This window comes from Diabrotica undecimpunctata, chromosome 7 (assembly GCF_040954645.1).
Source record: "Diabrotica undecimpunctata isolate CICGRU chromosome 7, icDiaUnde3, whole genome shotgun sequence".
In the NCBI taxonomy this organism is placed as follows: Eukaryota; Metazoa; Arthropoda; class Insecta; order Coleoptera; family Chrysomelidae; genus Diabrotica; species Diabrotica undecimpunctata.
Genome location: NC_092809.1, coordinates 28519914 through 28544247, shown reverse-complemented (window position 1 = coordinate 28544247; position 24334 = coordinate 28519914). Strand labels below are relative to the sequence as shown.

Genomic DNA, 24334 nt, shown 5'->3' with positions numbered 1-24334 from the left:
ACTCTGGGGTCTCTAGACGCTCTACGACCGCCGCTCTTTAGGAGGATCTCAAATTCATCGATTTCATCCTCGTGTTCGTGGAGTTAAAACGGGATTCCGGTTTCTACGTATGAGAAGTTTTACCGGGCCTCTGTGGTAGGTGAGGGGACACCGGCAATCAGATTACTTTAACAGTTCGAACTTTCTTACAATGACTTAATATGTGTGTTAGTATTCTGTTGCGTGGTATATGTCTCAAGTTCCACAGAGATGCCGATCTTCTCACCTCGTGTAGCCGCGTTCCCTCTTCTCGAGAGAGGCACAAGAAAGCCGGCAGTGTTGGAATGTCTTCCAACTGACCGTCGCTGATCGGAAAAGCAATTACAAGTCCCCGTCGGGGCTTTTATTTGCTTTTTACCGTGACAGGTCCCAAAGACCGCTGTGGTCAGTTTGACACAATTTAAAATAGCGGGGCTAGTAGTTTATGCCGACTGGATCTCGATCGGAAGATGTGCCGCTCTTTTATACACTTAGTGTTTGAGAATTTCCAGCAATCTTCCGCCGAGAGACCAATGAGAGCGTAGTTAATAACGAGCGCTGTGATTGGCTGACCAAAGTAACAATCTTTGTCGTGATTGGTTACCTTGGCGACAAAATCAACTCTATTGTAGGGCGCTTTGAGATACTTTCCAAAAATAACAAAAGAAAGTCAAATTCTCTGAACAGACTAAATGTGTTTAAGCCAGTTTAACAATGAGATTTTACGAAATAACCGGAAAAAATATATTTTAAAGCAAAGTCGTTAGAATATACGATTAAGTTAGATCATATTATAGTACAGTAAAATAAAGTAAAAAAATGTAAAATATAAAAATAAATACTACATACTTTCCCAAACATAGCTATGACCAAAATTTCATTAAAATATATTTTCGAAATACAAATATTTATAATTTCGATTGCCCTAAAGAAAGAACATCCTATATTAGACCAGAGAACTAAGGATTTTTCCGTGACATTCGTTGATACTGGTATATAACAACTGCTTTTGATAAATTTGGTGATAACAATATGTAATAAAGGATATAAATATAATAATATGAAATAAAAAAAACTTGATTAATTTGATTTAACATTAAAAACTGCCGTGTGGTGAGATAACTGTTTTCGGTTTTGTTTTATCCTTTTTAAGCAAACTGCCGGTTGCTTCAAGCGTTGTTTCTGAGAGAACGGTTCATTCTACACAAAAAGTGCTAATAAACATTTTTATCTAAAATTATTTCAGCTACATTTTTTATTTGAAACATTTTTTACGACATACATATCCCCTACGAGAGGGCGCTTTAGGAAGGAGCCAGGGGGAAAAAGTGGTAAATTTTTTTGCATCTTTTTTAAGGTCCCAAAATTGACATTCCTAGCAAAATATAGCTGGTTCTTATGATTTTTAGAGGTCAAATCTCTGATGACTGGACTATCAGTGAACATATGATTCCAATACACAATTACTCTGATATTTGTTCTTCTTCCAAGAAGGGGTCTGAATCTATGTTGGCCCCGCAATAGATGTGTACATCCATTAGAAGTGCCTGGCTTCTATTAGTATGATCTATTAGATTTTTTATTGTTCCATCAAACGAAGTCGATGATATTTTAGGGATATATTTGTGGGGAGAGTAGTGACTTCCAACGACCACGTTCTCGGTAGCTGCAAATCCTATTATTCTATTTCCGTTATCGTTAGTGACATCATGGGTACTGCATTTTTCGATCTATCGTTTGTATATATTTTCTTTCCCTATTTTTGCATTAAGATCTCTATTATGTCTTGATCTCGTTTTCGGTACATTTTTACTTCGTTATAGAATTAATTTTTGACATCTTGTTCACTGTCTTCGGTTGTAGCATGTACATTTATGAGACTAATAATAAAAAACGTACCTCTTACTCTTTTATCTCATAGGCTCTTTTGGATAATTTCTTGGATAGCCCATTTTACTTCTTGCATAGCAGTGTTATGTACATAATACATTAATTTTCGAAGTTAATTCGTCAATGCGTCAATAAATAAAGTGACAGCATCTTCCAAGCGTACACTCCCAAATCGTTCAGCATATTGTAGGTTTTTGATTTTTTGTCCTCTTATTGTTGCTCCACCTTGCCATTCCTCAAAAACTTAATGCGTAATGTATTCACTGTACATATTAAGTATAATGGGGGATATTATACATCCCTGCCGAATACCAGATCTAAATTTGAAGTTTTTCGAAACCACGTTATTAACTCTTACATTAGCAGTATTAATTACGTAAAATTTTTGTAATGAATAGATTAGATGTTCTGGCGTACCCATTTTTCTAAGTATATGCCACATTTTATCCCATTTTACGTTATTCAAGGCCTTACAGTTGTCAACAAAGCATAAGTATGTTTCTACATTAAACTCTCAGGATTTTTCTATAATTTGGCGAATATTAAAAATGTGTTCTCTTGTTCCCCTACCTGGGGTGATAATGGTGAGGAATACTTTGCTCGCATGGAATATTACTGTATAATGCATACGGTAACTTTTGTAAACTGTAAGTAAACCTTTTTTATATGTATATGGAAATAAAAGTGAGGTTCGGATTTCATTGCAGCATTATTTCAATCCCTACCTCTGCCATTTCTTTAAGTATCTCAGCTGTTATTATATCCTTCCCTTTTGCTTTTCTGGGTTTTAGCTTTTTTATTGCCGTCGCCTCAATTTCTAATGTGACTGTGTAGCTTAAAAGTCGATTCAAACACATCAGTCCCGTCACAGTCCCGGCGCCGAACCGGTCCCGTCTGGTCACAGAACTATTCGGTCGTCTATTTGCACACACCCGAAATGCATCAGTCTTCGGCGACCAATCTGTTGAAAAGATGGAAAGTTTCTCCAAAAGAATTAGCAAATATTATTATTATTTCCTGCCAAATATTATTTTTAAAATTATTGTCCATGTATTTTGCATGCGACAAATCATATAAAACATTATATTTTCTCACACATTCTATTAATTGTTCGTCAATAATTTTATTTTGTTCACTTGTACCGCCCGTCATGTTCCCGGCAAAACCAAAAAAAATTCGTCGCTGAGAATATAAAATCGGCCGGGCGATAGACGTGTCGAAACCTGACTGCTGGGAAACTGTTCGTCAACTGATGAATGTGAATGCCGGCGGCATATTTCTAATAAAGAATATTTTGTATGACGGATTGTTCGGTTCGGCGCCGGGACTGTGACGAGACGTGACTGATGTGTTTGAATCGACCTTAATGCGGAAATCTGCTTGTACACAATGTAATCGGAACCGCAGTCTGCAGCTGGTTTGACTTCACATTGATTACTGAGCGCTTTCATCGTTTAGTAACAAAAATATAATCTATTTGGTTTTTGTATCGTCCTACAGGCAAAGTTCATGTTGATAATCTTCGTGGATAATGTTCTTGCTTAGTCGTCATTTCATAACACTCTCTGGGAAGATAATCAGGCGTTTCCCGTTGCCTACCTGACACAGCATTACAATTTATGGCAATCTAAAAAGAAAAACCAGCTTACTGTGGGCCGATTAATATAAAAACAATTTTTAACACTTTCATAAACACATGATTCGTCCGATGTAAGCGTTCAATGTACGTGAACATACACATATTAAGTGAATAGTGATGTAGGTCAAAGAAATTGACTTACTCGGGTGTGTTTCTTCCTTTTGTTTGTTTTTTTCCAGCTTGCGTTAAATTTGAACGGTCATGGTCTTTGCAATTTGTTTGTTGACAATGATTAAGTTCATTCCACCAAATATTTATTGTTTTTAAATATAAAACAACTATAATTCGTTTTTGACGCTTTTTAATGTAAAAATGGATAAAAAAAAATTAAAAAATCTGCAATATTTATAATTATGTAAATACACAAATCCAGCAGTGGAAAACGTGAATTCTGAATGACTTCCAGAATATTAGCAGCTCGAAAGATTTAGTCAAATTCAGCCATACGACAAAAAAATATGGAACGTAAAACAAAACTGTATATTTATGTTTTTCTTTTGAAAAGTTCAGTCATATAACTAAAGCAAGGTTAAGCAATTCGCCCGCTGAACAAAAAACAAACTACTTGCAAGAAAATTGGAATTTCTTAGATCATGATCAAAAATTAAACTAAAACTACAAAAAAGAAATATGAAAGAACTTTTGGAAGGAATGAAGAAATCAGAAATATGATCGTAGAAAAAAGAACTGTCATATGTTTTGACATATCACTCTTTTTAAACTATTTTTAATGCTGTAAAAGTAGCCATTATGCTCGCTTTATAAACATCATTTTATTGAATGGGTTCTGATTTGATTTTTTCTAGTTGATTCAATCATCATTGAAAAAATTTGATTTCTTCGTAATATATAATAATTTTTGCATTCTTATTTTTCCGTTCTTTTATCTTTCTGCGTAATAAATTTTAACATCAGTGAGGTTCCCAACATCAGTCAAGGTATTATTTTAAGAATTGGTATGTGTTTTGCTTTTTTATCTATAATTGAACCCTGTCGAAGGCTTTTGTATTGTTACGAGAGTTCCGTAAGATTTATTCCGCATAGAAAAAGTCCCTTGAGAAAAAATAAGAAGTATAAAATATAAAATGTTCGAGATGTCATCGAAAAATCACGAAATATCTAGTAATGTATGGAACTTGAGTTTTTGTTGATAGTTGTCATTGAGTTGAAGTATTGTAATATTGTTGGTGTTGGAATAAAGTTATTTAAAGCAATGTAACAGCGGTGGGATTGAAGAGATATTAAATAATTGTTGACGGATTATTCCGGCCCCCCGCATGAGAAATTTATCGTTTTCAATTCGAAACTGCAGATAAATCAAATGGCTGGACTCAGAAACAAATGGCAGCTTCCTTAGTAGTGTCGCTTCGAGGACAGGCAGCAACCCTCTTGCAATGTCTTCCCCAGGATGCACTCAGGTATAAGCTCTCGTTCAAGCTTTAGAGACAAGATTTGGCTAGCAGCATCTATATCTGGTTTTCTAAAGTTAGCTGAAAGTTCAATATTAAAATATAACGAAAACTTACAAAAATTTGAAGCCGATATTAAAAGATTATTGCATTTGGCGTACTCTCAGGCACCTAAAGATTTTCTGGAACAAATTGGTATACAGGCCTTCATTGGTGGAATACAGGATATCGGAATGCAACAAGCTCTTCGATTATAACATCACAAAACGCTAAATGGAGCACTAATCTCAGCTCAGGAGTATAAAGCGGGGAAAAGTTTTTCCAGATCTCGCCCAAAATTAAAAGAAAATTAGATTTCGAGAAAATGCAGAAGTCACAACTGCAGATAACCATGAATCTATTTTATTCCAAATTGTAAGCATACCGCAAAATCTTCAAGAAAAAACTCAAAATAAAAACAGAAGATGTTTTATTCGCAGAAGAATGGAACATTTGCAAAAGAATTGCCGATGCCGATCCTAAGTAAGGAAAGAAGAATCAAATAATGAGGTCAGAAGGTCACTAAGATCGACATCCAGAAGCCCGTCACATATTCCTACTAAAAATACTAGTAGAGATAGGTCTCTAATAAATCGATCCCTCACAACTGATCACAGATATCCAAACAAGAGCCAGGGAAACAAATAAAGGGCGGGCGTTGGCTGTATCTCATCTTCTTCTTCTTCTCGTGCCACTCCTAGCAAAGATTGGAAATCATCATGGCCACTGCGACTTTGTTAGCAGCGCGCCTAAAAAGTTCAATCGAACTACACCCGAACCATTCACGTAGATTACGAAGCCACGATATTTTTCTTCTTCCCACACTTCTTTTGCCCTTAATTTTGCCCTGCATGATATTTCTTAAAAGTTCGTACTTTTCACCTCTCACAATGTGCCCCAAGTATTCCATCTTTCTAGTTTTTATCTCATTTAGAATTTCGCATCTTTTGTCTAAAGTTTGGAGTACTTGCGTGTTAGTGACGCGGTCCATCCATGATATTCTGAGAATGCGCCTATAGCACCACATCTCGAAAGCTTCGATGTTTTTGTGGTCAACTGTTTTAGTGTCCAAGCCTCTACTCCATACAACAGGGTAGAAAAGACATAACACCGCAGCATTCGTATTCGTAACTTTATATTGTATCACGATTGCAAAAGAATTTGCGCATTCTATTAAAGACTGATCTAGCGATTTCTATTCTACATCTAATCTCTTTTGTTTGATCAGTATCGTCTGTGATCCAAGCACCTAGATATTTATAACAGGACACACGCTCAATCGTTGTATTGTCTATTACAAGATTAGCTCTGATGTTCTTTGATTTCGTGATTACCATAAATTTAGTTTTTTTCAAATTAATTTTCAAGCCGTAACTGTTACAGTATATATTGAGACTTTGAACGAGATGTTGTAGTTCTACTAGCGTTCCCGTTAGGAGAACCGTATCGTCTGCATACCTTATATTGTTGATCGCTTCACCATTTATTATCAGACCAAGATCTTCTTCCTCGAGTGCTTGTTCACAAATAGCTTCACTATACAGATTAAATAAAAGTGGCGACAAGATGCATCGCTGCCGGACTCCTCGACGGATTTGAATTTCTTCTGTTAGCCTACCCTCAACCTTCACATTTGCTGTTTGATTCCAATATAGGTTGCATATAATTCGAATATCTCGGCTGTCTATATTTTTCTTTATTAGAATTTGTCTTAGTGGTTCATGTTGTACTTTTATCTGTTGTACTGTATCTCATAAAAGCTCTTAAATTTGCACTTATACTTTAAATAAAAATGAACATGGATGAAATAGATAGGTAACGGCAACCATACAGATTTTTTAACAACTTGAAAAAACACCTATTTCTTGTAGGCGATATTAAAGATGAATGCGTTCTTGGGATGGATAATTTACAGGACAAATTCATTATAGATCTTCAAAATAAAATTTTGTTTATTGAAAATAAAGATGTGAGAGAGAATACAGGAATTTCTCAAATTTCTGAAGGTATCGTCCTGGCGAAACTGGATTAAAAACCTGAAGGTCTACATTTCGGAGGTGTGGAAAGCGGGGAACTCGTTAGTGTCGGAATTTTGATAGCCAGCTGCTTGGTTAACGTAGATTAGATGATTCCAGTAAGGATTGCTAATTTGTCTAAAAATCCTTTTAAATTAGAGAAAGAACAACAAATAGCATTATGTTCGACAGAATACAGCTTCAAGTTACCCAGTTGACTCAAGCCTCGTGAAACAACTTATCAAAAATGTTGATTACTTAACAACTGAAGAATTAGAAAAAATTAATTTATTTATTAATGAAAACTACTCCAGTTTTAATCCGAAAATTCTACAGGGCATACAAGTCTATTTCAACATAGAATTTATAGTGAAGATGTAAGACTAATTTGTCAACTCCTGCAGATATTACCATTTGATAGACAAAAAGAAGTTGAAAATATAATACAGAACATGATAAATGCTTCGGGTCCCTGGTATTCAGACAGAGCAGTGTTACAACAGTTTTGTGAGATTTATTACATATAAAAAAGTCCGATACTCGACAAACCGATACTCGACTCAATCAAGGAAAAAAAATTGGCATTGGCATGGTTCGGAAGAACAGAAGAGGAAGACCCATTAAAGAATGGAACAGTGACATCTTGCAGATACTGCAGAGTAAGGGTAAGACTTGGCAGGAAGCAACACAGATGGCATCCAATAGGAAGGAATGGAGAAAGTTCGTTAAGAGCTAGGACACCTCAGAAGACTGTCAAATATTGTAATTTAATGAATTGTATTAAAAACGGCATAACACCGAAAGGTACAAATGGGTCTACTGATTAAATAAAGTAAAGTATATTAAGGTAACCAGAAAATTATTTAAAAATATTTTTTTGAGATAGAATGTGATTGATGGAAATAGAAGATGATTATTGTTTCTTCAGCTGCCCAATTTCCTTGTCGTCACAGAATTCCAAAGGTTTATTTTGCAATTATGATGACATTGTATTTTTAATTAAAAAAAAATTCATTTTTATTCTTCTGCATAACGTAAACCCATTAAATCTGCAAGATTATTATTGGTCGGAAATGTACATACTTGAATGTTGTACAGAAAAAGTATTTTGATGAGCAGTGATTCCTTTTTAAGTGTTGTATTGTTAAGTAAGTGAAATAAATCATTAGTTTTACAAAAACAATATCCATTTTAACAATAAAACAAATCATATGGGTAGTCTGATTCTGTAGGTGAGCTTAGATTTTATTTGGTGGAATGTATTAGACATAATTTAAAACCGTTGTCGCCACAAATTTTCTTTTATTACATGAATAAAACAGAAATCATTAGAAAGAAACCATTAAAAAAATCGAAATATTACACAATTTCGCCATTGTACCTCGGATTACAGAGAAAGTTTCTTTGTATAAATACTATTTTAGGGTTATGGTTAGCGTGATATTAGCTACTGATTATCGTGGAAAAAGTTGATAGCACCTCGATGGGCTTTGATGGTTGTGTGTCTACTCTACCTTAGTGACATACGAATCATAACAAATATATTCATATCAAAGTAAATGGGTTCAAGATTTTCGTTACGAGATTGGGTTTACAAGCGCTTTCTTTACAGACTCATTTTGGGTAAAGTATAATCAAAAATTTGAAGAGATTTGAGAATTATTTAAATAAAATATACATAAGCTGTTAAATGTATAAATACATATTTGCAATCTCCTTCAAAGAAAAAGTAAAGATATAGTTTTCGTAAGTGTTTATTTTTATACTTATATCACACATAATTAATGTGTCGAGTAAATTTTATTTGCATAAAAAATGAATTTTGCATATTGCATTCGATCTTGTTCTGTCTCTTTTTATAGTTGAAACTATTTTACTCTTTGAACTCTACTCTACTCGTTGAAAACTATTTTACTCGTTTCCTGTGTAATGTAAGACATTATACTTACTTTAAAATACATATATGGCCATAAGTTAAACACAGCGTCAAGAAGACACAGTATAAATTTAAGATAACAAGATAATATAATATTATGTCATAAAGAAAGTAAGAGACGGTCCTAGATTGTGCTCCTAAACTGACTAGGACTCCTAGCAGGCAGACTGGGTGGAGAACATCACCGATATGGCGTATCTACATAGCCAATAGGGAACATCCTACGAATATAGGACAATAAAACAGGTGTGACTGAGGTATAACCAAATAATCACCTGCAAATCAACTAATAACATTACAGAGAGGCTGTAGCTATGTCATTATCTGTATAATATCTGTATCTGTAATCACACATACATACGCATAAATAGAAAGTACACATGGCATCTATATCAGGCTCAATCAGAAAATCACCAGACTAGCCGCATCACAACGGGCTCAACGTTGAGTTAAGGTACCTCAAAAAACTAGAGGACTCTGGGAGATTATATCCTTGTCACGGTATAAGCGCACTATTTGTCTGACAGTATTTCTTCTCAACTCATGGGACATAAAATCGACACTGATATAAAAGGCAAATGAGATAGTTCACAAGCAGACTCTGCAATAAATGAATCTTCTAGCCTACAGAGAACAAGAACAAGAGGCGATCCCGGTCGTTGACTCTGTTTCTAACCCAAATAATAAACCCAATCCGGGTCCTACAGGCAAACCTTCAGCACATTAAGGCAGCTTTAAAATAGTTAGAATTCGTTGAGTTGTTTATTTTGTAGTCAGCCAGACACCTTCTTTGTCAATAAATCAAATTTTTTCTTTTAGTTAAACTATTTTTATTAAAAGTGCCCTATGATATCTCGTATGTAACTATACCTTCATTAATAATGCTGATACTGTGTAATGCCCTTTTGGTAGCCGCCTTGTTTGTTTTTTCTATCTTAATGTCTTTGTTTTATCCTTCTCTTTCATTTATCGCATCACACGCTCCAATCGGATCAATAACAACGAAGATATGATGTAATGCCCATTTAGCAGTTCAGCCATGTGTGTTTTTTCTGTCTCAACATATTCGCTACCCTCTTCTCTCCAATAATACTCATACGTCACGAACCGACTAACTATTCTACCCCCATCAAAAAACTGTTGTCCTAGCTTTTTATATAGATAGATTATTAATATATTTTTATAACATTACACATTTAAGTTCTTTAAAATTTTGATTTAATTACTTCACTTTAATTATAATGGTTTTAAAAAACCAAAAAATGATATGTTGTACTCTTGGAGTGCTTTCTTATCGTCTATGCCCGGAACCATGGGTTTTAATTTAATTTATTAATTTAACTTAATTTCATTGAATTTTATTTACTTTTATTTAATTTTACTTAATTTTATTCGCTTTTATTCAATTTTATTTTATTTTATTCAATTTTATTCAATTTTATTCGATTTAATTCAATTTTATTTTATTTTATTTTATTTTATTTTATTCATTTTATTTTATTTTATTAATGTAGTACATTTTATTTTATACAAATATTTTAAAATCAAAATTAGCCAAATCGATCCGGTAGTGGCAACAAAAAAGTTGTTACAAAAAGTAAAAAAATAAAATGACGTTTTCATAACAAATAAGTCACTTTCAGAGAATCGTTCAACTTTTGCGTGAAGTTGTCTTATAAAATATCGTATAATTAATTATATATGTAATTAATTATTAATATAGGCAATTAATATTATTAGTATAGTAATATTAATTTTATATGTAACTATATTATATATGTAATTAATACTATTAATATGGTAATATTAATTGATATGATTGACTACTACTACTACTAAGGATTTCCACAGTTTTCACTGTCTTCCTTCACTCAACCGTTTTCTCCAATTTTCCCTGTCATTCCAGTCTCCATCTCGCAGGGTTCTTTTCTCCATAGCCTCGTCGATTTCATCTCTGAATGACCTTCGGGGTCTTCCTCTCTTTCTTCTTCCAATCGGGCTCCATTCTGTGATTTTGTTTAATCAGCGTCCTCTGTCCGCTCTTCTGACGTGGCCGTACCAGGATAGTCTCTTCTCCTCTATATAGTCGATTATGTCTGATTGCACTCCCATTCTCCGCTTAATCTCTGCGTTTTCAATTCTGTCTCTTTTTGTAAGTCTACAGCTTCTCCTCAGGAACTCCATTTCTACTGCTCTTATTCTACTCTTCTCTTATGATTGACTAAATGGGTTTAAATGTCAGTTGGTAGGTCAGATTTTTTTAATAGGTGGCTCTATGAGTTTAAATCTAAACTAATATAAAGCTTTAAATTATTTTGCTTCTTACCTTAAAATTACAGTAACCAATATTATTAATTTATTATATTAATATTCAATTAATATTATTAGTAATAATAATTAAACATATAGTTTCAAGGACAAAATATGATGGAAATGTCAGATGTTGGTAGTTCAGATTTATTGCCTAGGTATCGTAGTTACTTTACCTGAAGCTATTTTCTTGTTTCATCTTAGTACATATATCTTGTCTTAATGCATTCATCTTAATTTTACTGTATTGTCAGTGTACTAGGTATAACCCTACAGTAAAGGTCGTGTGTTTCCTCTGGCCCATCCCTCTCGTAAGCAAATTTCCACTTTGAAAGGTACTTTGGGCTTTTACTTCTAAAAATCATACGAACAAGCTGAATTTTGCTGAAAATCTCAATTTTGGAACCCAAATAAGATGCAATAAAGTTTCCATATATGCCACTCCTTACCATATTTCATACATAATGAAACTATTCGAAGATGATAGAATGATACAAGAAGAACCACAGGAACAGGAACCACAAGAACAGGACCGAAAATAATAATGTGCGAATTAGAACAGGCAATTAGAAATGCAAAACCGCAAAATCAGTAGGCCCAGATCAGATACCCACTGAACTAATTAAATGCATTGACGAAGAAACACTGCATATACTTTTAGATCTATTCAACAAAGTAATACCCCAAGATTGGTTGCTGTCCACGTTTGTAACACTACCAAAGACAGTACATGCGACAGAATGCTCCCAGTACATAACAATTTCCTTAATAAGCCACACACTTAAGATATTCCTCAAAATAATACATGGAAGACTATACAAAAAAATAGAAGAAGATATAGATGACACCCAGTTTGGATTCAGAGGAGGACTAGGAACGAGAGAGGCTCTGTTCGCTTTTAACGTTCTCGCGCAAAGACGACTAAATATGAACCATGATCTCTATGTCTGCTTTATAGATTATCAAAAGGCTTTTGATAGAGTACGACATCAGAAACTCGTAAAACTGGTGAGAGAAAAGAATGTGGATAGTCGAGATATTCGGGTTATTGTCAATCTGTACTGGTATCAAAATGCAAAGGTTAGAATCGAAAATATCAAAACAGAAACAATAGAAATCAAAAGAGGTGTTAGACAGGGTTGCGTGCTGTCCCCATTGCTATTCAATCTGTACAGCGAAGCTATTTTTAAGGAAGCAATATCAGAGGAACAACAGGATATATCAATAAACGGTAAAATCTTAAACAACATAAGATTCGCAGACGACACCGCTGTTTTTGCAGACAGTCTAGAAGCATTGCAACGCCTAGTAAATAGATTACATCAAGTCAGTATCAAATATGGACTACAAATGAACGTTAAGAAAACCAAGTTCATGATTATTTCTAAGCAACATACAGTAGGAAGGCTAGATATCGAGGGAAAACAAGTAGAAAGAGTAAATAACTACAAATATCTGGGAACCTGGGTAAATGAAAACAATGACCAAGGTAGAGAAATAAGGACACGCATTGAAATTGCAAGACAAGCATTTATAAAAATGAAAACAATGTTTGTCAATCGAGACCTTCCTCTGGATCGGAGGATAAGAGCCTTAAGATGCTACGTGTTCTCGACTTTGTTGTATGGAATGGAAAGCTGGACACTAAAAGTGGATAATATAAAGAAGTTGGAATCATTTAAGATGTGGTGTTATAGAAGGATTTTGAAAATACCATGGACCCAATGAGTTACAAACGCAGAAGTGTTAAGAAGGCTACAAAAGGATTGCGAGGTCATAAAGCACATCAAAATAAGACAGCTGGAATATTTAGGCCACATTACCAGAGGTGCGAAATATGAGATATTAATGCTCATCTTCTTCTTCTTCTTGTGCCACTCCTATCGGAGATTGGAAATCGTCAAGGCTATCCTGACCTTGTTTACAGCTGACCTAAAGAGTTCATTAGTGGTACAGACAAACCACTCCCTCAAATTACGCAGCCATGACATTCTTCTACGGCCTGGATTCCGTTTTCCTTCTATTTTTCCTTGCATTATATTTTGAAGTAATGCGTATTTATGTCCTCTCATCAGGTGACCTAAATATTCGAGTTTTCTTCGTTTGATCGTTGACAAAATTTCTGGGTCTTTTCCTATCCTTCGCATTACTTCAAAATTTGTAACTCTTAATTAAGGCTCATAATGCAAGGTAAAATCAAGGGTAAAATATCCATAGGAAGACGAAGAATTTCCTGGCTGAGAAACCTAAGAGAGTGGTATAGTTACAGCTCAGTAGATCTTTTTAGAGCAGCCGCCAATAAGGTACGGATAGCTGTGATGATAGCCAACCTCCGATAGGAGAAGGAACTACAAGAAGAAGAAAAACCATATTTCAAATGCCCCATATTTGTTGCCAAAACTCAAAATCGAAATTTCACATTATACGTTTTAAAGACTAGGCTCCAGCAATGAAAATTCCACCACCACCGGTCAGTGGAATTGATAAATTTTATTGACCTTATAAGATTCGTAAAAAATGGCAAAATTTATAGAATTATAGTTTTATAGAATCTGAATTTATTTGCAGAAAAATACATACAAAAGCTGCACTTCTCATTTGGTAGGCATTTTTATTTTGGTCGATAGCACACTCTGACAGCTTTAACGTTATTTTTACATTGTAGACAACAAATATTTTCTTGCATAGAAAATATATATGATTCTGTGATAAATCAATGTTCCTTCAGATTTTTGGGGTTTAAAATTGTTTAAAAAAAATTAATAATTTTCCCAAAAATACGCTTGTCAGAGTCTCAAGGGATTAAAATAAGAATCGGCTATTATTAATAAGGGTCAGCTATTATATTTCCCAATAGCGGGCACGGTTAAAAGTCTTAATTCATAACATTTATAGCGACAGACTGTATGTTTGAGCGGCCCACCCGTACTGTATATTTCTTTAAAATTTTAATTTATTGCTCTGCTTCGATAGCGAAAAGATTATACGTATAATATACGTTAATAATATACCATTTTGTTAAACAAGTTTGCTAAATTTAATTTTTATACCTTGTAAACTTGGTTATTAGATACCTCGACGTAATGTCAACAATTCCATCTATATTATTCACAATAAAGGTTCAAACGAGGCATAGTTATGCTAACGAGTCCTACGTTATTGCAAGGTCACAACAACGATTGGTAATAATATTCTTAATGTTTTTCTTCAAATGCTTAGTAGCTTTTAATGAACAAATAGCTTATGAATAGTTAATCAACTGTGAAACTGAAATTATCCTAGTTTGTTTTATTGGCGAACGAATTAGTAACTGTTCGACTTCGATTATGTCCTAGTTTATTATGGTTATGATCGAAAATAATAATATTATTGTACAATAATTATGAAAAGGAAAAGTTTGAGTAAACTATTATGTATAATATGTATGTTACATCGTATAATTTAGAAACAGCCAAGACAATGGTTAGAGAACTTTATTTATAAAGTAATACACCAGCATTCTACCTATAAAACAATACAGAGCACACATTATATTAAATAACCATAGTTTTAGCCTTAACGATTAGAATTTCAACTTTATTGTCACAGTATCATGTGAGTTTTATATTATATCCCAGATATTTAAACTGTGAAATTCGGTCTACCGAAAGCACCGAGTGTCGATTTATTTATTAGTTTTCTTTATTACATGAAATCCATACTGATTGTTGTGGAAAGTCCCAAGAAAGTATTTTTTCGCAAAACTATAAAATTTATTTAAACATTCTAATTTTAAATCCACTCCTTCCGAATATCCTATAGAATTAATATATTCACTACTACCTGAATGTACCTTTCATTACCTCTTCAAAAGCCTTGTCAAGCCACAAGTGTCACGTCTAACTGCTCGCTTCCCTTTCGCTTAGTGTCGTTGTTAAGCAAACCCAATATATTATCCCATAGATCCCAAATTCGCTTACCTGAAATGATTCATTGTGTGTCTAATTAATTCTATTATTAGAGATTAATTCATCCCAAAGGATACTATTGAGAAGGGAAATTGCTTTTCATGCTTTCATGTTTGATAACTTCTCCATCTTCCAATGTGAGGTCCTGTTGTTTCCCGCCGATACCGCTGTTTTTTGGATATTGATTTCCAGTCCCCATTTTTTATACTCCTCGATTAATTTTAGAGTCATATACTCAATATCTGGATGGAGGGAAATCGTGAAAAAACTGTAAAGGCCTGATGCTGTCACCAAATCCGGAAAAAAAAAGGATTAGGACTGAGGAGAAGAACTCAATATCTTCATAATCTTGTACTATCACTAGTTGATCATCTGCAAATGACAAAGTGTATATGCTATTGTTGTTAATCGGCATTCCCATATTTCTACATTTGCGCTTCCACAGTTTTAGAGCCTGTTCCAGATAAATTTTAAATAATGTCGGGGAGAGACAGCAGCCCTGCTTAAGGCCTTTATTTATTTGGAATCCACTTGACAGATTATTTCCAACCTTTACCTTTGAGTTAGCATTAGCGTACAGTTCCTTCGTTGCATTTATTAAATTCATGCTTAGGTTTGTTTTCTCTAACACTTCCCATAACTTATAATGTGGTACGCTATCATAAGCCTTTCGTAGGTCTACATACAATAAATGTACTTCTTGAATAACGGCTATTTTCTTTTCAATAATCTGTGTAATGCAAAACAAATAGTCAACAGTAGATCTACCTGCCCTAAATCCTGCCTGTTCCTCAGCATCTAAGTCTTTATATTCGCTTTCTATTCTGTCTTTAATTACTTTTCCGTATATTCTACTGACCGAGTTTGTAATTGTCACATTCATCCATTCTGCCTTTTTTGTGTATAGTGGATATGAATGTCTGGCCTGGCACTGGATATGAATGTCTTCCACTCCTCTGGGGTTGTCATTTCATTAATGCAGTTTTGGAACAGTTTGGCTAAACTTATATATAGTTTGGTTGTACCGTGTTTAATTAACTCTGCAGGGATGTTACCTGGACCCGGCGCTTTGTTATTTTTTAGAGATCTACATACATCTTCCACTTCTTTCGTTGTATTCGTATGGGCAAAGTTAAAATATTTATATTTTGTATTTCGTTGCTGTCTTTAAATTGTGGTCTATCTTTCCTTAAGAGTATCTCAAAATATTGGTCCCAGTCATCTATTGTTATTATTGACACTATGTCTCTCTTCTTATCTTGTCGTATAGATTTTAAGACTCTCCAACTTTCTTGCTTCTTTCTGCTTTCTGCCATGTAAAATTCGTCTTAACACTTATTCGTTTGAGACTTGTGGAGTTCAAGGAATTTTAAGAATACGCCTATATAGCTAGGTTTCGAATGCCTCTCTATTAGTAATTTTTCTTAAGATATCCTTAGGAATCTTTAATGCAGTAGTTTCTGTTGCCTTCTGCATCCTTATGCCGTTGACTATTCATCGTTCGTCTGCTTTAAAACCGCTTTGCCAATCTCAGGACAAAAGAGTGCCCTTCCATTTACCAGCTCATCCGCCCGAAGCCGTTGACCAGTAAGCTCCCTTCTTCGTCTGCCCAGACACTACCTTCCATTATGGTTGGTTACCCAATATCCAGTATGTTTGCTCAGGTTGCCAAGGTTCACTTGTGTGACCATGATCATACGTCTTGGAGGTACCTCATCACTATTCCATTTGAACCCCATTTAGATTAGGTATATGAAATGTAAAAATTTCCATCGCAAGATCTGGGATGTAAGGTAGATATAATGTACTTATAGTGTAATGGTAACGGTCGATAAACCTAAGATTTCGGATTCTTAATTATATTCTACAGTAAATGCTTTAACCAGTATTTTTTTACCTTTAGTACATTTTGTTCCTATTATTAAATATTTATAACAAGATGTGCTGCATAAATCTAATAGGACAATAAAAATTATAAAAGCTAATAATTATAGAATGAAAAGTAAAATTTGCTTCTCACGCAAATATAAGGAGGAATGCAAATGTACTTCAAAATTAAATGAATATTTTTAAGTAGAAGATACAATATTTAGACATCTTTCAGTAAATTAAATGTTAGAAAAGAGCTAACAACTAGCACACAATAGCTTACGTTAATTAATTCGTTAGTCCCATTTTTGTTGATTCAGTTTTAATTTTAGTATTTTATTGCAATCAAATATGTCTGATAGATATCGAAAGTATCAAACTTATCTTCACACAAATCATGTATGTAACAAAATATCTTCTATTTCGATCGTTTCAGAATGCACGCCTCTGCGTCGGAATCAAGGTAGATGACCTAGTCGTCGCCGCAGGTGCGGTTACACTCTCTTCTGTTATTGCATCATGAACCATCGGAAGAACAAAACCGACGGATATAGCCTTATTAGTACGCAGAAATATGGTTAACCGTTCCCGTCCGCATTAGCCGGAGAACTAGAAAATTGTATTACTATACATAAAATGAATTCTTCGATATTATAACTGCTACAAGATTTTTTATAATGCTTAAATCATCTCTGTGTTTTACTGATTGTACTACAGATCTTTTCATATCAATTACAGTAGTAATATAGATATTCACATAAACTTCTGTCTATTTGAAAAAATCCTATGAAATAAGATTTCAACTACTTCATAGTGCTGAAATCAAACTTCTACACTGCTTTCACAATGTTATGAATAAGTGTCGTTGTCGTGCAAAACATAAAGGTCTTAAATTCAAAGAATAGTTAAACTTTCTTATTAGCCCTAGAGAACACGCTGGATTGGATCGGGACAAAGCACTAATTACCACATAAGTCTGCAGAATACAACAAACCATTGGCACTAATATTTGTGAACTACGAGAAAGCATTCGATACCATAAGCCAGCAGAAAATATTAAAGCATTGACAGAATGTCGAATAGACCATCGCTACACTTACATAATCAAATATTAGCACAGTATAGGATAGTACTATCTGAACAAGAAACAAATAAATTTTGTATACGATGATGGTATGGCAAGGAGACACCGTCTCACCAAAGCTATTCACCACGCTTTTAGAACATACTTGTAAGAAGGCAGATCTAAACGAGTATGGTATCAACATCAATGGAGAGCTCAGTTATTTGAGACTTGCAGTTGACATCCTCAGCCAGTCGTTATCAACATTATATCACGTTTGTTGGAGGTCGGACTAAAGATTAACATGAAACAAGACGCAGGTATTGATTAATCTGGTGCTAAATCAAAATATTGCTGTTGAGGGAAGGGATATTGTGCAGACTGCTTCGTATAAGTACTTAGGACATGAAAGCTCTCACATCGTATATGATTAACCTAGACAGCGTTTGGGTAAATTAAACTATTTATTTAAATCGAACATGCAGTGGACGCGTACCATGTTGATTATGATGAATCAAAGAATACTTACATTTTAACATTTCACTAAACAGCAAGTTTTTTTATCTTCCTATTTATTTACGATCTGTAATATAACTTACAATACGTAAATAGTTATTTATACACAGGAAACTGGCTGCAGGAAAGTGTCTTAGCACAATTATCTATGAGATACAAAAATAGAATATATAATATAAATCTTGTGGAAGGTGACTGGATCGCTTCAATCTTCGATTTGGTTGTGCATTAATGCTTAATGCTAATGACGCCATGTAGGAAGCTTGTAAAAAACACATATTTATAGTTCTTAAAGGAATCATAAAAAATTACAAGATTCACTAAAATACTCTGCTACTGATGGCCCAACTAAATTTACTGAATGAACAGCACAGAGTATAAACATAAAGGGCAAGCTCTCTTATCTTAAAACTATCCAATTCTTTTAGTACAGTATTGAAAATTTTATTCTGCTTTGTATGAAACGCTGAGGATAAACGTGAAAAATCATTCACGTGGAGAACTATTAGGTAGAACATATCTGACAAGTGTTAATCTTGTCCAATGTGAGATACATCAGGAGTAGAGTCAATTTACAATGCTAAAATACTTAGCTTGTTGTAACTCCTCGCATATTTTACTCTTCACTCTCTCAGCTATTATTTTATTACGTTATATGTATATATCATATATGATCGGTAATTTGTGTAACAGGAGCCACAATTTCCGTATCTTGAAATATGTTTTGCAAAGAAAGGGTCGAATTCAGCGATTAATTCCAAAACGATCAAATGGTTTCCATTCCTGTGAAAACCTATTATACTGAACTGAGTTTATTAGTCTAGTTTATTAACTTTAATTTATTATAAAATATTCTAACACTTAGTTTATTAAATTATTTGTACAATATCATACTAATTTATTTCACACTATAATTATATCATTTATTTACAACAGCTATTACAATTTATTTATCCCGACAATACGCGCGTTACATCTTCAAACTCGACCTCGATTATATTTTCAGACTAACTAACACAATGAGAATTCATCTATTAATATTAAAGAGCCGTTGTTCTGGAAACCCCTCAACGACCTGTTGACCTTTCTCGAACGGAGGCGCCAAACAGGTTCTAGCGGGTCGGAGAATATACTAGAACACAAGTTAGAATAACAAAATCTTTACAGGTTAAATATGACTCATATTTATCGTAACAAAACTATTGTCCCACCTGAGAGCTAGACCTCTTGAATTAAGAGCCCTAATGACAGCAACTACTCAGGTTAAAATATTATATAGATCTTTTTCTAAATGAATGGTGTGCAGTCATCATCTCAGAGTAGAATGTTGTCCAAAAATGTTGTGAGAGCTTTATGGTTGAAGAATGTTAGCTCATTGTTGCTTTGTGTTAACACTCTGTTCACGATTAAACCTTTTATATATTGTTCATTTTTTTTAAACTTGAGTCATTATAAACGTCTACATTCTTTTGCTTAAAATAAGTTCACATAAAAAAACGATTTTAGTATTAATAATTTTTTATAATTATGTCATTTTTTGTTGCAGATCTTTGGAATATTATGTATGGCATTAGCGTCCCCCGCATACTATTCCTGGTACACATTTCTTCCTATTCGTAGCAACCACGAGCTTTATTTTGACGATCCTATGGATTTTATTTACCTCTTAGGAATTAGGGAAGCTCTACAACTTCCAGTCAATTGGATATTATCAGTAAGATACAAAAAAAAAACAGTGATAAATTAAATTAGATTTTCGTATATACAGAATGTTTCAAAAAGGTAACCCCGTCTCTAGGGTAGGTAAAAAACTGAAAAATAATTGGGGTTTGCTTAGTAAAAAAATGTTTGTAACGCCATCCGTTTTCAAGATACAGGCAGCATTTTTTACGATTTTGCCGAAACTACTGGCAACATTGTAATGAAATTTTATACGAATATGTTTTGAAAGCTATACATCCCATGAATTTGTTTTTATATCTGATTCTCATAGAGGGCGCTAGTTACACGGATCGTACTAAGTATTAATCAATATAACTTTTTTAGAGTATAATTATTAATCAAAATTTCAAGTAACTTAAACATCATTCAATTTTACACGAAAAAGGTCTCTTGGTAAACTCGATACTGTGTACCGTTTTCGGAATATTTTGATTTGAAAATTATGAAGTAATAATGATGCTGTATAAAATAGTTAGTAATTAAGCAAAACTCACAAGAAGAAAATTAAATTAATGACTAAGACCATAAAATAAAATTCAATTACAGTAAGTGTTCAAAATGCCCTCCGTTTTCGCGAATACACAAGTCTTTTCTTTTTTCTAAAGATTGACGTTGAATTCTTTCTTTCAATTCTTGGCGTGAATTTACCTCTGTAGCATAGACTTTTTCCTTAATATACGACCAAACTGCGTAGTCCAAAGGGTTAAAATCGCATGACCGAGGAGACCAATGAATCGGAGCTTCTGCACTTCTACCAATCCATCGATTCGAAAAATGATTACTCAACCAATTACGACACCTTCTATCAAAGTGTGGTGGAGCTCCGTCGTGCATAAAAAATAAAGATCTTCGCTCGTTTAGCGTTAAATCTTCTAATATCTCGAATAAGGAATTGTTTAAAAAATCAAGATACATATCACCATTTAAATTTCCAGGTAGAATATGATAACCTATTAATTTGTTACCTAAAGTTGCTGCCCAAACATTAACTTTAAATGAGTGTTGGTAATGTGATACCCTTTTGACTCGTGGATTCTCATCACACCAGTAGTGTGCATTATGGGAGTTAAACATACCTTGTCGCGTAAAGGTGGCCTTGTCCGTAAAAAGAATGCATTTTAAAAAATTTGGATTGTGGGCTGTCCTTTGTTGCAATGTTTCACAAAAATCCACTCTAACCGGTAGATCATCTGCAAGAGCTCTTGGACTTGTCTGTAATGATAAGGATGTAATTGCTGTTCTTTCAGTATCCGCCAAGTACTTGAAGAAGAAGTATTTGTTTGTCTTGCTATATTCCTTACGCTAACTGTTGGATCTTGATCAAGTAAATTTAAAATATTATTTTCTTTATTAATTGTTCTTGTTGTTCTTGGTCTACCAGATTTTATTTTATTTGGTCTCACATTCCCAGTTTCTCGACAACGTCGTTCAACGGCTCTAAATGTTTTTTTACTTGGTAAGTTTCTTCTAGGAAACTTTTCTGCATAACGTGTCACAGCTGCACTAGAACATCCTAAACATTCGCCTAAGGTTTAATAACATGTCAGTGTATTCAACATTTGAGTACATTTTGATTTGATTTTACAAATAACAAGGTTTTAAAATTCTAATTATTGTTGATTTATCGTCATAACAATCAATAAATGTCAGATTTCCATGGCACACTTGGAGAAAATAGAGGTATACCTATTAGAACTTTATCATTACTACCAGCATCAATTATTACTTCATAATTTTCAAATCAAAATATTCCGAAAACGGTACACAGTATCGAGTTTTACCAAGAGTACCTTTTTCGTGTAAAATTGAATGATGTTTAAGTTTACTTGAAATTTTGATTAATAATTATACTCTTAAAAAAGTTGTATTGACTAATACTTAGTACGATCCGTGTAACTAGCGCCCTCTATGAGAATCAGATATAAAAACAAATTCATGGGATGTATCAGCTTCCAAAACATATTCGTATAAAATTTCATTACAATCTTGCCAGTAGTTTCGGCAAAATCGTAAAAAATGCGTAACATTTTTTTTCCCTGTATCTTGAAAACGGATGGCGTTACAAAAATTTTTTACTAAGCAAACCCCAATTATTTTTCAGTTTTTTACCTACCCTTTTGGGGGTTACTTTTTGTTGAAACACCCTGTATGTTAAAATAAAGTAATTAATTTTGTAAAGTTGTTTATTAACCATAGCTATATAGTCCAGTCGTTAGAGAATTGTCCTCTAAAAATCTTACGTATAAGCTGATAGACTACAAGCACATGGGAGATTTTTAATGGGTCATTTGACCCAGCATGAATTACATATATAAATCTGTACTACAATGCCGCCAATTCTTATCTGTAAACAGTTAAAAGGGAAAATATATGTAATCAAGAATCACGAAGGCCATCGTAAAACTCATTATTAATGCATTATTCAAGTTACAATATGTACCAATATCGTTTAAAACATCTGAAGTAATCATGGTTACCAAACCAGCGAAACCAGTAACTAAAGTAGAATCGTACAGAACAATATCGTTGCTACCAATGATTTCCAAATTATTTGAGAAGATATTGCTAGTAAGACTCAAACCTGTACTCGACCACAAAGAAAGAAATTATTTCTTACACAATAATCATTTAACAATAGACCAAATACATCACATAAAAATATTATAAGAGACTCTCTAGAAGAGAATAAAATATGCTCAGATATTTTCCTAGACATAGCAAAAGCATTTGATAAAGTGTAGCACAAAAGCTTGTTACTAAAACTGAAAAGATATCTTCCCATCCAATATGTCCATCTAATAGAGTCATATTTGGAAGACAAACACTTTAGAGTTAAACCGAAAGGCGAATATTCAGAATTACGACCAATCAAAGCAGAAATCCCACGGGCAGTGTTCTGAGACCCATACTATATTTATTACATACCTGTGACATCCTTGTTACAGAAAATATTAAACTAGCCAACTTTAACACTGCAATACTAGCAGCCGGTGAAACATTCGAAGATACAATTAGACACCTCCAAAATGCAGTGAACAAAATAAACACTCGGAATAATAAATGACGCATAACATTAATGAAGGAAATATGTGACAATATATTAGAAATACATAGATAAGTCAAATCTAAGTAACAACACAATCATTTATTTCTAAATAAACATTCCTGGCTTTTTTATTATACCTATCCGAGGCAATATTTCGGGATTGTGTAATGCTCGGCAAATGCACGTGAGCGAGAAAAGCTTTTTCCTCTGTTATGTTTGTCCCATGTGTTGTCCAATTTCGCGTGTTGATTTATGAGTGTTATTTGATGGAATAAAATACCGTCCAAACTGAGCAATGGTTCAAAAACTGTTACCGAGACATCCTAAGTTTGTACATCGAGTTTTTGCGCCGGTATGTCACAATGGATGAACCAAGGATCCATCACTTCACTCCAAAATCAAATCGACAATCTTCTGAGTGGACAGCACCTAGAGAAGCCGCCGGAAAGGTTATAACCCATGTATTTTGGAACCTGCAAGGAGTTATTTTCATTGCTTATTTGAAACATGGAGAAACAATCAACAGCGACCACTATATTGGTTTATTGGAGCGTTTGAAAACCGAAATCACAAAGAAAAGGTCTTATTTGTTCAAAAAAAAAAATAATAATTGTTGTTTCCCCAAGACAATGTACAATGTTCCAATTCGATGAAAACTATCGCAGACGAGAACGAATTGGGCTTGGAATTGATTCCGCACCCACCGTGTAGTCCAAATCTGGCCCCCAAGCGATTACCACCATTTTTCTAATCTTAAAAAATGCTCCGTGATAAGAGATATCTCTCCGATGAGGAAGTAATCGCCGAAACCAAAGTCTATTTTAAAGGCAAAAATATGTCGTTTTACGAGGGGGCCATCGAAAAATTAGAAAAATGTTGTAAGGATTGTATCGTCGCTAAAGGAGAATATTTTGA

General features: G+C 33.9%; 1 protein-coding gene across 1 annotated transcript in view; it reads left to right on the top strand.

Annotated features, from left to right (window-relative positions):
* LOC140445127 (uncharacterized) overlaps window positions 1–24334 on the top strand; it is a 134891-nt gene that overhangs the window by 99514 nt on the left and 11043 nt on the right. Inside the window, exon 2 of the mRNA XM_072536967.1 lies at window positions 20198–20365. Coding sequence (XP_072393068.1) covers window positions 20198–20365 — 168 coding nt within the window. The remainder of the gene's footprint in view (window positions 1–20197; window positions 20366–24334) is intronic.